The 16693-nt window shown below is 31.5% G+C and overlaps 2 protein-coding genes across 2 annotated transcripts; both read right to left on the reverse strand.

Moving 5' to 3' along the window:
• Positions 1–10210: 10210 nt before the first annotated feature.
• On the reverse strand, positions 10211–10762 carry LOC129220563 (uncharacterized protein K02A2.6-like). Its single transcript, XM_054854994.1, has one exon. The coding sequence runs from the start codon at positions 10760–10762 to the stop codon at positions 10211–10213; it is 552 nt and encodes a 183-aa protein (XP_054710969.1).
• Positions 10763–10924: 162 nt separating this feature from the next.
• On the reverse strand, positions 10925–13612 carry LOC129220564 (uncharacterized protein K02A2.6-like). Its single transcript, XM_054854995.1, has 2 exons — positions 11625–13612; positions 10925–11507 (listed from the first exon to the last, which is right to left on the reverse strand). Exons 1-2 carry the CDS (start codon positions 13610–13612, stop codon positions 10925–10927), a joined length of 2571 nt encoding a protein of 856 aa, XP_054710970.1.
• Between the last annotated feature and the right edge of the window lie 3081 nt (positions 13613–16693).

Here is a 16693-nt window from a genome sequence, read left to right on the forward strand (position 1 = left end):
TTATCTGTTCTCAAATTCTTTCTTAATTAGCTTAATTTTTCACTTTTTAAAAACCAAATTTCCATTAAAAATTGTCTGCTTGAATGGAAAATGCTTTGAAAAAGTAATATCTTCATGCGCATCTTTAATTCAGTTACGCATTTCGTTATTTTAATTTAAGTAATGAATTTATCCGATTAAAATTAACAAATTATTTCCTCATAGTTTCAGAATTGGAAGAATGTTTTCTTTTTTGTGGCTAATTAACAGGCCGAAAAAATAAAACAAGTTAAAGTATACCTTTTAAACTGAAATGCAAACTTGCGCTTTAGATGTAAAACTTATAACTTGTAATTGTCTTAAATTTTAGACACAAAATATTTACAAAAATACCCGTAAGAAGAAAATAAATCAGATTATATATCTACAGTTTAAAAAAACAAAGGAATAAAGCTTGTTCCCTGTTCAATCATAAAATCTCAAAGAGTATGAAAATAGCTTTGATTTCATTGACAATGATAAATTTTAAGTGTTAAAATATCATGAATTATCAACTTTAAAAAGATCATTGTATGCCTTGAACTAATAATATTATGTATTTTTTGGACATTGAGATTAGATAAACTACTTTGAGTTTGTTTCTATTCATTTCTCTTTAAAATCTGGAGTTTTGCCTGTTCTACAGTAGTTAAGTAGTTTTTTCAAGAAATATTTTTTCATATGTTTGCTTTATACAATACTAATTATATATATGTTTTTAAATCTCAATTTTTGGGACAACTTTTAAAAGAAACTGCGAGAAAAAAATCTTAGAGATGAGAAATTTATTTTTATCAGGGATCGTCATTGATACATTTCAGTGAAATGTTTTGTTTTCAGTATCTTTTGATTGCAATCGATGTCTTTCTTGTAATGAAGTATTGAGCATTTAACAGATTAATAAAACAAAAATGCTAACATTTTCATTCTTGCTGGAGTCTCATTATTATTCGTATGGAAAAATTAGGTTTAGTTTTATTGCAATAGAAGGAATCCCAGTGGTTGCCTGAAAAAGCTCAAGATTATTGTAAACTCTTTAAGACATTCTGCACACTTGAAGCGCATCTTTATTTTGTTCAAGATAATTTTAACTTCGCCGCTGTGCAACGTTTCAATTGATTCCGTAAAAATGTACAGATGAAAACGTCTTTTGAAGCAAGGAAAGTATGACATTACGTTTTTTTTTTCAAGTAGCACTACTCTTAAGATAGCTGACGCTTAGTTACTAATTCTCAAAAGTCGGATATCATTGTTATTTGTGACTGGAAATAAAAATTTAATACTGAAACCATTTTCCTGCATTGCTGCTGACATTGGGATAGAAAATTCCGGAATTTTCAAATCCATTGCAAATAATCTCGGAAATTTGAAGATTCAGCGACAAAAATATCGATAGTCTAGTTAACAAACAGTACGAAATAACGAGAAAAAAAAAACACAAAACAAATTCTCATTTAAAAATGTAGAAATCGCATTGGTGCCAACATCTTAGATTTTATGCGTGTGTGCGTGTTTTTCTTTCCTTTTTTTGTATCCTTTTTTATTACAAAACCTGTTAGTTTGAGAGCAAAGTCATCAATATATTTGTGGAAGAACACAAAATTGTACTTTCCAACAGGTACTGATATAATTAGCTTCAAAGTTCATGAATTTTTGAAAGTTGACCATTTCTCCCCTTTTAGTATTTCAAGACACCAGAAAGATTGATTTGCTGTGATTATTCTTGTTTTTGGTGAGAAATAGCGTCATTACAGAAGTTTGGTTTATTGAAACTCGAAAGCAGTTTGGGGGGAGGGTTATGGATGGAGAGAAACGAAAAAAAAATTAAACAAATATGTGCAGATGTTCCTTTTTATTATCAGCTTCTTTTTTTTTACCACACAGTCCAGTAGACAGGTACCCAAAATAAGGGTGGAAAAAACATGTTATTTTGAATTTTGGCACACATTTACGTTAAAAGCTCCTGGCAGACAAAAACTATGTAAGTACCAGGTAGCTCGTGTTGCCATCTTAGATTTTAAGCGCAATTTTTCAGTTTATGTTTCTTATTTAAAAAACTATTTGTATGAGAACCAAATTACCAGTTAAAAAGTTAAAGTCACGAAAAATACCTTTAAAAAGTTTACTCATAAAAGATTCTCGAGAAAGTTTTTTCATTTATTTATTTATTGCTGCTATAACAGATGCAGATATACTTAATTTCAAATTCATGCGGTTTTTTTTTTCTTTTTTTTAACTGAGCTCTTCCTTTTTTTTTTTCAAGAATGATTTTTGATTTTTAGGCAAAAGGCATAAATATAATTTTTCGTTCCTTATAAAATGTATTGAAAGGAAAACACAAATGCGTAAATTATGCTATAAATATAATTTTGTTGTTGTAAAATTCTTTAGTGTATAATTTCTCTAAAACAGTATCCACAGAAAGGGGTGTTTTTTTTACGCGTTTCTATACAAGCAACATTATTAAATACTCGCTTTCATGCTTTGAATTTCGATACATACTATCGTCTGTCAATTGTACGATTTTACTTTTCAATCTGAAAGCAGGTACTTCGTTAATGCATTAAGGTAATTGGAAATTCTGCTTGTTAAACTCCCATATGATTCAAATTTTAAAAGAATTTTTCGTTTCATATCCCAGAGTAGAATATATTCTTCCAAATATGTTGGGTAATAAGTGCCTAGGGGATATGATTTGACGACAGATTTTCTTTGTGCGAGGTTCCAGTTTCAACGACAGAATATCTAAAAAATATATGTTCTAAAAATACACATGTTTTGGTATTCTTGCATTTTAACTGGGTGTTGCATATTTTAAAATAATGCTTCATGTTCGTAAATATGCTGATATGTTACATTTGCAACTAACTTTTCTTATCAACTGAAAAATCTATAACATAATTAAGTAGTATTGACCTTTAAGGTCAATACTACTTAAAGGTAAATACTACTTAAATATATTATAGATTTTTCAGTTGTAGAGAAAAATATGAAAACGAAACCCCATATTCTTTAACTTTTTCTGTTTTCGGTTAATGTTAATTAAGTAAAAAGCATCACATTTTTTTGTGAAATAATTGTTACTTAAGAATGGGAGTTTAACTTTATAAATGGTAAAAAAAGGGTGTTTTTTTCATTCAACTATCATTCCGGTAATAATCCTGTTTTAAAAATAGATCGACATTTTTTTTTGATAACAGAATATAACAATGAATGTTTCTATATAAAATAAATTAAACTTTAATAATGGTAACATTGTTTCTTTTTTTAACTTTGAGGAACGTTGGTGAACTTACAGGTAACTTCAAGACATTTGGATGTTTCTAGCTGTCTGGTTTTAACATTATTTTGTTTTGTTTTATTTTTTTTTTGTTAACATCTTAAATTCTCTTGTCTTCGGGTTAGTGATTAGGAAGTTTGTTGCACTTCAGTAAGGTTAGCAAGCATACACCAAGAAGAGCATCAAAATTTTGCATACGCAGATTTTATTCAGGTTTTATAGTTCTTTCATCACGCAAATTCAACTATATAATGACATCTGGATGTGGGATTTATGTGCATTAATCTGAATTGTAGTCAAATATTCTGAACAAAATATAATTTTTTCATTCTGCTGAATTATTGAGCACCGACATATTCTTTTAATTTTTTATTAAAAGTCAATCGAAGGAGGTTGGATTTCTCATTTTGAGAAAGGCTTGCCATTTTAGATTAATCATCGGGAATGGTTCTCTTATTTCTGAAGAGTCACCCAATATCTACATCATTTTGATTAATCGTCAAATACAAGGGTTCCCTTTCATCTTTTGATGATTGTCAAATACAGGAGCTAATTTTCGCATCTTTAGGAATCGTTGACCAAACATATTCACTTTCACTTTTTGGTATATTCCGTAAAGTAGTTTTATTTTTGATTTTGATAATTATCTAAATCACTAATAATTTTTGCCATATTTTCTCCCACTGTTCGATTTATGTTAGGCATTCAGATTTTTCAACGCTACCAAATCTGCTAGCCTGGAAGAGATTTTCAAATCAGACGAACTGATGCAAACAAAGTAAGTTTTAAAGTAAAAGAATCAGAACATCGCTCGTCTTTTATTTTTCTGCTATGCCATTTGTCATTTTTATTTTATAAAAAAATTGAGACAATTTATTTTTTAAAAACTTTTATTTGTAAGTTTTGAGAAGCTCAGAGTAAGTTGGGTTTTACGCTCTTTGAGTTTCCACACATTTTACCTTTCTTAAATGAAATTTATTTCAGTATTGAGCAGTTTATGTCACATATCGGCGAATATTTCGCTTCATTTAATAGTGTATCAACAAGCGTTATATTACCCCGTTTTCAGGCTGATATTGTGTATTGCGTTATTCTTCTGATCCTTTTAGTTTTAATTTTTCGTTTATTGTCAAAGAATGAATTCACGCTTTTCAGATTCAACTGATTTGGAGCTATGCTTCTTATTTCACGTTGGCGCAGTCTTCAAGGCGCTTGTGTAGAGCTTTGTTTAATAATGACTCGTTTAAGAAATTATTTAGAAAAAAACCACAGTGTCGCAAACGGCTAGAGTTTTCGGCTGTTAACTTAAAAATTGGCGATTCAAACACACTCGGGAGAGTAATATGTTTTTTTATTTAAAAGTAAAAGGCAGTATCAATTTTTAACGTAACCTATCATACGTTTTTTTATTTATAGTTTTTTTTTCATATAGTCCCTTCAAAAACGTATAAACGGGGCTTCCCTTTAAATTTGTCAATTCAACATTATGAGCTTATACATAAAATACACCGCCAGCTCAATCATTCCTGCTGAGGACTGCAGTTTCATGCTTATTAGCACTCATCAGCATATCATAGGAAAGTGACTGAGCTGGAGATGGAAAACCTCTTAAGGAAACCAAGAGTGCCAAACAAACTGGTAGCTAATATAGAATTATCACAGACCAGACGAGTGACCGAAGCAATGGTTCGGTTCAACTCGAAATTTACTGAATATACTAGGCTGGTAACTTACTGAATATTATGAGCTTATGTTGACAATGTTGAAGATAGATTGAAACAACAGATTGAATAAAATGTTAATTAAATTTATCAATTCAACATTATTAATTTTGACATTATTAGCTTTATGTTCCTTTCCTTTTTACGAACAATTTCTTCGATTGATTTTATGTTTTATTAGTTTCTGTAGTTTATTTTTAATTTATTTCAATGGAGTACTTCTCGAATTACTTCGATTCATTTAGTTTCTTTTAAACGTTTTCCTGAGCAATATCAGTATGAAATTTCTTTCTTATTTGTTGTAAACATCTCTTTTATTCACATACCTTGCTATTCCATTTCAAGCATTTTTATACTTTATTAAACATTTTAGCAAGGGAAATTAACATTTAATGTTAATTTACCTTGTTAACTGATTTGGACATATGCTTCTTATTTCACGTTGGCGCAGTCTTCAAGGCGCTTGTGCAGAGCTTTGTTTAATAATGACTCGTTTAACAAATTATTTAGAGAAAAACCACAGTGTCGCAAACGGCTAGAGTTTTCGGCTGTTAACTGAAAAATTGGCGGTTCAAACCCACTCGGGAGAGTAACATAGGGTATAGCTAATATAGAATTATCACAAACTTCTTTTTTTTATGTACTACTGGAGAATTTTCTAAATCGTTGGTTTTTCATGTTTATTTACCATCACACAATTAAAATATTATTTTTAAATTCTTACATTATATATTAGCCTCTCAATTTCAAGATGATTGTTTCAGTTTTTTTTTAATTAGTTTTTTTTTAGATTGTTTTTTGCCATTTTTTATTTTACAGGAAATTAACGAAAACTATAGTATAACTATACACAGTGTTCCGTTTTAACCTGCAAGACCTTTGTTTTTGCAACCGTTAGTCTTAGATGCATACTTCTAATTGCAAAAATTTTCAAAATCAGATGCGGAGTTATTGAAAGTTTAAAGCAAAAAAAAAAAAAAAAAAAGTCAAAAAATACAAAAGTTCACTTTTGATGCGGGCCCTAGGTCCCCTAAATAATGTTTAGAGAAATAATCTCCATTGAAAACTATTACCGACACAAAAAACGTGACATTTGTGTGACCAAAACTCAAGGAGACATTCCAGTTCAAAGTTTTAAGGGACCATAGAGAAGATGAGATGAAAACTTATCGCCCTTTCAGAAAAATGACAGGTTGTCATAATAAGAAAAACAAGGTATTTATATTTTCATCTCAATTCAAAAATAAATACTAATGTCGTGTCGTAATACGCAAAAACACACTATAAAACCTCGGACATTTTGAAAAACCATACTCTGTACACACATATAATTTTAAACACTTATTAACCGCTATATTTTCCCCCAAAAGGCGTTACTGACGACGAGTGAAAAGTGGTTTAAGTCACAAACTGCTGCGTTTCATGTCTATGTGAATATTGGTCGTACTAATTCAAAATTTTTGCGTCGGAATTATTTTTCAATGGAATTTATTTCTCTAAATATAAGTTAGGAGACCTGGGGTCCGTATAAAAAGTTAAATTTTGTATTTATTAACAGAATTTTATTTTCACTTCAAACTTTCAATATTTTAACTCTTCATCTGATTTTTAGTATTTTTGCAATTGGAAGTATACATCTAGGACTAACGGTTGCGAAAATAAAGATCTTGAAGGTTAAAACGGAAATATATTATATTTAGCAAATCTAACAATAACAATCAAAATGTTGCATATAATAATCAATAAATATTCGATATTACCCAACTTTTACTATAATTTGATCAAAACATTAGAACAAATCGAAGTTAAGATCATGCTAGTCGTAATCATTCTTTCTAAAATTGATATTAACGCTGGGATAATGCGATGAATATGATAAATAAATTCCAGAGGACACGATTCAAGACTTGCGAATATTAATCGTAGACTTTTCTTTTAAACCCCAAAAGAATTCCAATATTCTTTGACGATGGAAAATGAATTTTCGTAAAAGACCGAACAATTATTGTTCTTATTCTTGCCATAGCACCCAATCACATTAGAATAAATTCTTGAAAGATGAAAAAAAAAAGAAGTTTTGCCTTTGTAAAGAATGAGAGGGAGAAGAAATAATATTTCTTGCTAGAGAAATTTTAAAAATAACGAGAAATTTCTTTGCTTTTTATGAGTACAACGATTAAAGAGAGTTGATGTATTTTTTGTTATGCCATCAGTGAAATAAGGGGCCACAGCAAACAGTTTTTTTCCTTTTCTAAAAAAACATTCATTTAATCATTCTGAAAAAAAAAAAAAAACTTTCAAAAGTGTTTTCTTTACGTTACTGTTTTAAAGCTATGTATCTATAAGATTTTTTAACCTTTACTGTAAACTCGTCTATATATACAGTGATTATTCGAAGCACATAATGCAAAAATCTGGAGAAAAAAATAATAAGAGTAGACCTTTAGTAATTAATAAATTTAATTGGATGCAAACTGGCCACATTTTTCAGTGATACAGAGGAACAACTGCCTATTGAAAATTTTAGCCAAGAGACGCAAGTCTTATCCTTTCTTCAATCCTATCCCCTCTAAAGCAATTGGTTTAGTGAGTCCAAACTTTTGTGTAGTTTAGGGTAAACCTTTGACTCTAAAATAGGCTACAAAGTGTAATAAATGGGACTGAGGTCTAGCGAGTAGAACGTGCACATACAGATATCATGTTAAAAACAATGCGTCTTGCACCAGTGTTGTAGTTTTGGCCATATGAACTGGTATGAAGTCTAGTGAATTTTATGATGAATTCCAGTGTACTAGATTTGCGCACCATATTTTTCTGGAAAAAAGTATACAAGAAAACGTATAAATAAAAGTCATTTAAATGAAACAATTTTGACTATAAAACGTATCTGATCAAAATACGGAAGTGGAAAGTAAACAAAGTGAATATATATATTCACTAGCTTAACTGTATTAGCTTTATTAATTAACTAACTTAAATGTACATTAGCTTCATATATTCACTAGCTTAAATGTGCATTAGCTTGATATATTCACTAACTTAAATGTACATTACCTTGATATATTACGCATTTTATAGAGAAGGAATTGTCAACAATAGAAATAATTTGAATAAAATTCTGTTTAACTCAAACCTTTGCCAGTGATGTTTTTAATTGAAAACTTGCTTGTAAGATATATCTCCTTTCAGTCAAAATTCAAAGTTATAAGTCATTATTCACACCAAAACCCAAGAACTGCAGATAATATTTTTCGATTCAATTATGCTCCTGACTCAAATCGATTTCCTATACCTTAGGCGTAGGCATGGAAAACATAACAATTTTTCGGATCATCTATTAAACTTCTTTTCCCGATCATTAGAAAATTAATTAAACCTTTCGCTCGTTCAAATCGTTCAGGAGAATGTTAGGAACTGCTTATTGTCTTTAGTTTTTGACAGCATTAACATCCATCTATTCCATTTTACAATGAAAGTCAATGAATGAGGAAACAACTCTTGTACGAAAATTAAATATTGATGGTATTTGATTTCGCTATTTCATATTCTTCGGTTTGATGTCATTGAAAAGCTGTTGGTGATTAAATTATTAAGACTTGTATGATTAAATTAGTGTTTTGAATCCCTTAATCTCTTTTTGGAATTGTTTATCTGAAAAGATAATGCGATTAAGTTTACAGAATAATAATCATAATAATAAACAAAGTATTGTAGATGCACATAAGCTTCCCCCTTCCGAAGCAAACAAAAACACCATTTTCTTTTCTGATTTTAATGCAACAGAACAACCGTATTTCAGAATCATGCAATAACCCTAATAGCACAGTGACAAAAATACGACGGTTTCGTGTCGTACGACGTTGTGACGTTTGTTGTCAAAAGAGAAGTCGCAAAAAGGTGGCCTAACTTACGAATGTCAGTTCGTTAAACTACACAGCGCGACGTTGCAGTGACGACGTATGGCGACGCAATTGAAACCCAGGTCACCTAGTGCCGGTTTCCCGATCTCACATCATAGTCACAGTGACCGTTTGCGACCCAGCTCATACATACGTGAGAAGTTTCAGCACCGTCATTTTGCAGCAATATTGATTTATTTTAATTTAAAAAAAATCAAATTAGAGAGAAGGCTTTACATGTATTTGAAATCACTGATATTAGAACTCATTAGGTTTAAGGTGATAAAAATGTGACTTCTGTGTATCGTTGCATTTCAGTCACTTTGTGACTGTGACGTTTGTGATTCGCAGTTGAGTCGCTGTTACTTAGCCGTGACACGTTGTGCTATTAAGGCAGTATTGTAGTAGGCAATGTTGTAGTATGTTAAGAGAGGTGACACTTGGTTATAACATTACATTTATTCTCAAAGGTAGTTAAAATAAAAACATTAACAAGAACAAGAAACCTGGAACAAGATACGCAACAAGTACACAACTGAGATTCAACATGGTCGATTCATTCAGTTCACTTCTTCATTTTATCTGTTGAGTGCTAGTCAATGTTGCCAGATATGACACTCTCCTCCTTATTTGTTAGTTAGTAAACAAATAAAAATACACAATGATGTACAAAATAAATTATTACAAAGTAATATATACATTCATGAATCAATGCCATATCTTTGAATGGGTTTTACGTTTCGCTTTGGTCTGGTAAAACGTATCGGTGATTTTTGCGATTCAGCATTCGGAGGATTTTCGGGCTTAACTATTGACGGTTCTGCATTAGTTAATGTTTCATTTGCACTATTATTTTTAGCATTTTCTTCATTAGGTTTGCTAGCAATATCTAATGCAGGTAAAATAGCATTCCTAATGGATGGTACATTAACATCACAGTTCATATTAGTTAAATTTGAAAAACTAAATTTTTCTTCGTCTATTGCAGACTTCCTAAGATGATCGGAATGAACATATCGTGTTTTGTTATTAACTTTAACTAAAAATGTATTCTGGCTGATAACTTTAGTAATTTTACCAGGGAACCATTTAATTACATCACCTCTAGTTGATTTAACCCACACCCTCTCATTTATTTCAAAATTTCTTTTAGTAGCGTTGCGATTGAAATAAGATTTTTGATAATCCTGATACTTTTTTTCTTTTAACAAATGATTACTTCTAACCTTCGTAATAGCAGTTTGTAGCAAATAGCCAAAAATTAACTCTGCAGGAGTTTTTAACGTTACTAATTAAGGAGTATTTCTATAAGCAAAAAGTGCCGAATCTAATCTATGTTGAAAATTATCATATTTACGATCAGAAAATGTTTGTCTTTTCAACATGTTTTTAACAATAGATACTGAATTTTCCGCTGCACCATTAGAATTTGGATGATATGGTGGAGAATTTACTGGATTAATCCCGTTGGATTTAAAAAACTTTAAAATTAAGTCAGATTTAAATTGCTGAGCATTATCAGATACTACATCACTTGGTAAGCCAAAGCAAGCAAATAATTTTCGCAATTGAGTTATTATCGACTTTGAATCAATGCTATTTACTACAGATACGTCGATCCATTTCGAATAGGAATCTTTAACAATTAAAAGATTTTTACCCTCAAATTCCGCAAAGTCTATGTGTATTCTTTCAAAAGGCTTGCCAGTTAAAGGCCAAAAATTTGATTTTACTTTTGGAGCTGAAGGTCTTGTGAGTTGGCAAGGTATACATTTATTTACAAAATTTTCAATAAACTGATCAATTTTTGGGAACCAAAAATAAGCTCTAGCCAACTGTTTCATTCTAAAAATACCTGGATGCTCATTGTGAAGAAGCTCCAGTATTTTGTTATGCCATATTTCAGGAACCACTAACCTATTTGCTCGAAGTAAACAATTTGATTCAACACTTAATTCATTCTTTACCTTTTTGAATTCATTAAGATTTTCTTCAACATCGGTAGGCTAACCAAACTTAGTGTAATTCAACACTTTTGATAAACAAGGATCAAGAGATGTTGCTCTCTGAATATCATCAATCTTTAAATTTTCAAAATCAGAAAAGAAACATATGAAATGTGTGAACTCATCAATTGGTTCATCATCTTTACATGGTAATCGAGATAGTGCATCAGCGAGCAACAACTCTGTACCCTTTTTATGCCTTATTACATAATCATAATTTGAAAGGATTATGGCCCATCTTTGCATTCTCGCGTTAACCATAGTTGGTACAGGTTTATTATGACCAAATAATGTTAACAATGGCCTAGAGTCTGTCTCGATGGTGAATTTTTGACCTTGTAAAAATTTATTAAACTTTTTTATACCAAAAATTATGGCCAAAGCCTCTTTATGCACTTGAGCATAATTTCTTTCAGCTTTACTCAAAGTTTTGGAAGCGAAAAAAATTGGTCGAAGCTCACCGCCAGGAAATTCATGACACAAGACAGCCCCCACGCCATAGTCTGATGCATCACATTGCAAAACTATTGGTTTTGCCATATCAAAATGAACCAAGATATTATGCTTTTTTAACAAAGTTTTGCTATGTTCAAAAACTTTTACACAATTTTTATCAAATTTCCACTTAACATCTTTTTCCAGTAATTTATAAAGTGGACGAAGAGTATTAGATAAATTTGGAATAAAATGAGAATAATACCCTAATAATCCAAGATAGCTTTTCAGTTCAGTACAACTTGTAGGCACCGAAGCTTGATATATATCATTACACTTTTCATCTAAAGGATGGACACCAGTGAAATCTTTCTTATGCCCTAGAACTTGAATACTGTCTTTAAAGAATTCACATTTCGAAAGATTTATCTTAACATTGTAAGAATTTAGCCTATCCAAAACAATTTCAGTTCTTTTTATACATTCTTCTTTTGTATTTGCCCTTATAAATAAATCATCTATGTAACAATTTGTATACGAAAAATCTTTCAATATTTCATCCATCTTTTGTTGGAAAAGAAAAGAAGCTGATTTGATCCCAAAATTAAGTTTAGAATACCTGAGTAAACCTCTGGGGGTATTTAATGTTAACAATTCCTGTGATTCAGGGCTAATTTGAATCTGATGGAAAGCTTTTGATAAGTCTATTTTAGAAAAATATTTCCCACTTCCCATACTAGTTATAATTTCTTCCTGAGATGGTAGAGGATAAAATTGAGTTTCACAAAACTTGTTGACAGTAAGCGAAAAATCTCCGCAAATTCTAACAGCTTCCCTACCATTTCCATCAAGTTTGGGAACAGCAACTATTGGTTTTGCCCATTTGGAATGACCAACAGGGTACAAAACACCATTGTTAATAAGAGTATCCAACTCCTTATCAACAAGATTTCTTAAAGCATAAGGGACTGGTCTACTTTTGCAAAAAATGGGAATAGTTTCCGATTTCATTGCTATATTAATAGGTACACCCAAAATACCAGTTGCATCATTTAAATTAAAACAATTTGGATATTTATGTTTAAAATACTCAACAGTAGAAGAGGCATTATCAAAATTTACATTTTTATCAAATACCATATTTATACAATCATCAATCTTAATTTTCAATATTTTGATCCATTTTCTACCTAACAAAATAGGCTTATTATCATTATGACAATCAACCACAATTAATGGTAAACTGTAACACTTATTCAAATAAATTACGGGTACATCATAATTTCCTACAATTTTTAAATCATTGTTAGTGTAAGATTTCAATATTGGGGCTGGTTTTGACTCTATGCAATTTAATTTCAATTTTTTAAATTTATTTAACGAAATAATTGAATATTCACTGCCAGTGTCAATTTGCATATTCACTTTCACCCCATTGATATGAACATTAGTAGTGTATGGGTTAACGCTACCCAAATTCTTAGACATAACAATGTTATTCAAATGTTCTGATTGTTCACTCACACTTACGTTACCCGAATTTTCAGAAAAAATGTTATTCAAATAAGGTTCTGGTTTATCACTTACATTTGCAGCACCTTCAAGAAAATTCGTATTTGAAGCTTTACATGCAGGCTTAATGTGACCCTTTACACCACATTGATAACACGTAGCATTCTTGAATTTACACTCTCCTCTGTGAAGTTTAGCACAGTGCTTGCACGATTTTATTACTTTTGTAATTTGATGAGGATGTGTTGGCTTTCCAAAATTCTTCCGTGTCGAATCTTTTGGTTTTACTTTCTTATACTCATGAATTTTGAGGACGCTTTGATTTTGTTCTTTTAGTGACTTGGTCTCTCTAGATGCTGTTTCCATAGCAAGAGCCAGTTCAGAAGCTTTAGCAAAATCAACGTCTTTTTCACCGAGTAATTTATTTTGAATTTGTTCGGACTGTAATCCACAAACCAATTTATCTCGAAGTGCGTCGTTTAGAAATGCACCGAAGTTGCACTTGCTGGCGAGTTCCTTTATTTTTACAATGAACGTTGAAATATCTTCATTACCTTGTTTGAGATTGTAGAAGCGAAACCTTTCCATAATTGTTGAAGAAGCCGGGGAATAGTAATCCGTTAAAACTTTCACAATGTCGGCATATTTCACATCTTTTATTTCTTTCGGCTGAAGTAAGTTGCGAAGCAATAAGAAGGTCTTCTTTCCAATTGCAGTCAACAAAAGGGCACGCTTTTCCATCATCGGAAGTGATTTTGTTGGCCACGAAGAAAAAATCCGCTCTCATGAGGTATTCCACAAAGTTGTCCCCTTCGACGAAACTTTGCAAATGAGCAATACCAGTGTTCGGCATCTTATTGTAATATTTTCCAATTTTCTCGTCGCCAATGTTGTAGTATGTTAAGAGAGGTGACACTTGGTTATAACATTACATTTATTCTCAAAGGTAGTTAAAATAAAAACATTAACAAGAACAAGAAACCTGGAACAAGATACGCAACAAGTACACAACTGAGATTCAACATGGTCGATTCATTCAGTTCACTTCTTCATTTTATCTATTGAGTGCTAGTCAATGTTGCCAGATATGACAATTATGCTGGGAAATTACCATCCAAATTAACTGGATATGAAAAAAAATCCATTCAAAAATGACAAAACGATCCCACTATCTTTGCATTTTTTAAAAACCGCGCTCCAACCAATAGAGCTACACGGCCGCTCAAAGCACGTTTTATACATGAATTAAAGCGATGCTTACAAACAAGAAGTTCCTCTCAAAACTAAACGAGCTTACCAACCCTTATACCAACTTCAACTTTTTAGTATCTAATCAATGTTCTGTATATTTGGTGAGACTGCAAATTATGCCAAATGTAACTTTTTAACAATTTAAGCTGATTTTTAGAAACAAAATATGCCTTGCTCATCAGAAGAAATAAATACGTAAAAAATAAATAAACTAACAAATAAAGTGGTAACACCTTTCGAACAAAGCAGCTAATATATTATTTTCCATACAAAACAAAAATCTTCAATCGCTTGCGAGAAGAAAAAAAAAACGAATTAAAAATAATAAGCGAATTAAAATCAATACATTAGATCAAAGAAAAAAAAAGTTTGTCTTTTTCACGTTGCCAAAAAAATATCAAAAACTAATAAATATGCTTTTAAAAAAGCAAATAGAAAACAATAAAATGTAAACTTAAAGAAATAATTCTGTACCTCAGAGCCAGAAGGACGTACGTCACATTATGATAATTTTACAGGAGATAGGAAAAAACTTTTTTTCTGGAGCACGCAAAGAAAGGGGCGCGTGCTGTTTTTAACCCAGGTAAAGAGTTGAAAAAGATGTTTTTTTCATGAGTTAAGCTCCCATAGCTTGATGCGGAATAGGCTTCTACAGACAATGCATTGATAAACGGAAAATCGCAGTTTTTGGACTTACATCTGTCTGGCTCTAAGTTACAGAATTTTCATCACCAAAAAAAGATAAATCGTCTGCACAGCTCTTTATGTTAAGCATAAAGGGCTCTAAATTTCTCTTTATTAGCCGATGTCAAAACTAGAGTACATAAGCTAAAAACTTTAGAGTGAAAATTAAAACATATATACGATAATTATTTCACAGAAAAAAAAAGAAAAACATAGCTGCGGAATTGGAGTCGATCTGATTTTGGGGCAAATGAGTCAGGAGGTTTTGAATTTACAGACTAGGTGTTGCGGAATCGGTTATTTCCCTCAGAATCCGTAACTCGATCAATGCTTTCGGAGTCAGAGTCGGACTTATTTTGGGGCAAAGAAGTCGAAGTCGAAGACTTTAAATATTCAAGAGCCGGAGTCATTCTTTCTGTGTCCTAAGTTACGCAACAGATTCAGGATCGAAGTCCGACTAATTTTGTGATTCAGAAGTTGGAGTCGGTAGTTAGTCATCAAGAGCTATTTCCGACAAAGTTTGTTTGAAGCAAATCCGCCTTCAAGTTTGGGATCTATGTTGACTTTTAATTTCTCCATAGACGTTAGTGTAAGGGGATTAGAAGAAGTCAAAGTTGAACTTAAAATTGTTCAAATCAAAAAGATATTTTCTATACACTTTTTATCATCAAGAGCTTTCTCCAACAAAGTGTACTTGAAGAAAATTCGCTTCTTAGTGAGGGATTATATTTGACTTAAATGTCCCCGTAGGCGCTATTGTTAAGTTTTAGAACGAAGCGTAATAGCCGAAATCTTACCTTTAAGAAAAAGGTTCCAATTGAACTATTCACTAAAGGATGGGGGGGAGGGAGGGCAGAGAGACAGACTGACTGACACATTTTCATCTCAATAACCTACTTTCAAATTTTTAATTTTTCGGTATTTATTTAATTATTTTGACTCTTTTTTTTCAGCGATATTTTAGAGATACATTAAACCTTCTTTCATGCTTTTTTCTCCTTTCTCTGATTTTCATTGTAGAATATTGTAAAAACAAAATAAAACTTACTTGTTTCGAAAACCTGCCACGGTGGCAATTTTCTGTTTGTTTTTTGCCAATAGCGCTGAAAAAAAAAACATTTAAAATCATGCCTTAAGGCATGAAATTTGATGTTTTATGGTAGAAGTTGTGTACATTGTCAGAAAAAACACATTTGAGACATAATATAATGATAATTACATATTAATTAATAACTAGGTGGCTCTTCCCCTGCTTTCTTCGCTTGCTAACCCTGATTTGCTCAATTGTGGGTTTTAAGGATGTAAGAAGGTCCCCGGATATCCCGAGGACATCCCCAGGGCTAGATTTCCGACCACTTAAGGTTGAGTGGGGTGAAGCAGGGCAGAATGACTTTCCTTAGATGTCATGTTTTTAACGGTACCAGTATTGACTTGGTAGACAATGGACGTTCAGAGGAGATTGCGGGTTAAATATACACGCACAGACGCGGGTAGAAATTTTAAGTATATGTATATATGATTAAAAAATAATATATTGCTTGTCACACATACTAACTCGCATTAAATGAATTCCAGGGCTGAAGATAGATGAGTTAAGGTTGACTGCCTAGTGAATAAACAGTTCGTAAAGTTAAAAAAAAAAAGTATCAGAAGTTTATTTTAGAAAGTTTTAGCAGTTGTAACTCTTTACTTTCACAGTAGAACTTCGTTTTACGCGGGTTTATTTGATGCGGTTTCGATTATACGCGGTTTAAGATTTGACACCTTTATTTTATTCTACGCGGATGAGTTTCGGTTTTACGCGGATGCGGCAGTGCAAACAGATAAAAATTTTCCCCTCTTTCAAAATCCAAACTCCTAAAGATTGCAGATTACGCGTAATCAACT

This window comes from Uloborus diversus, chromosome 4 (genome assembly GCF_026930045.1).
Source record: "Uloborus diversus isolate 005 chromosome 4, Udiv.v.3.1, whole genome shotgun sequence".
Taxonomy (NCBI): domain Eukaryota; kingdom Metazoa; phylum Arthropoda; class Arachnida; order Araneae; family Uloboridae; genus Uloborus; species Uloborus diversus.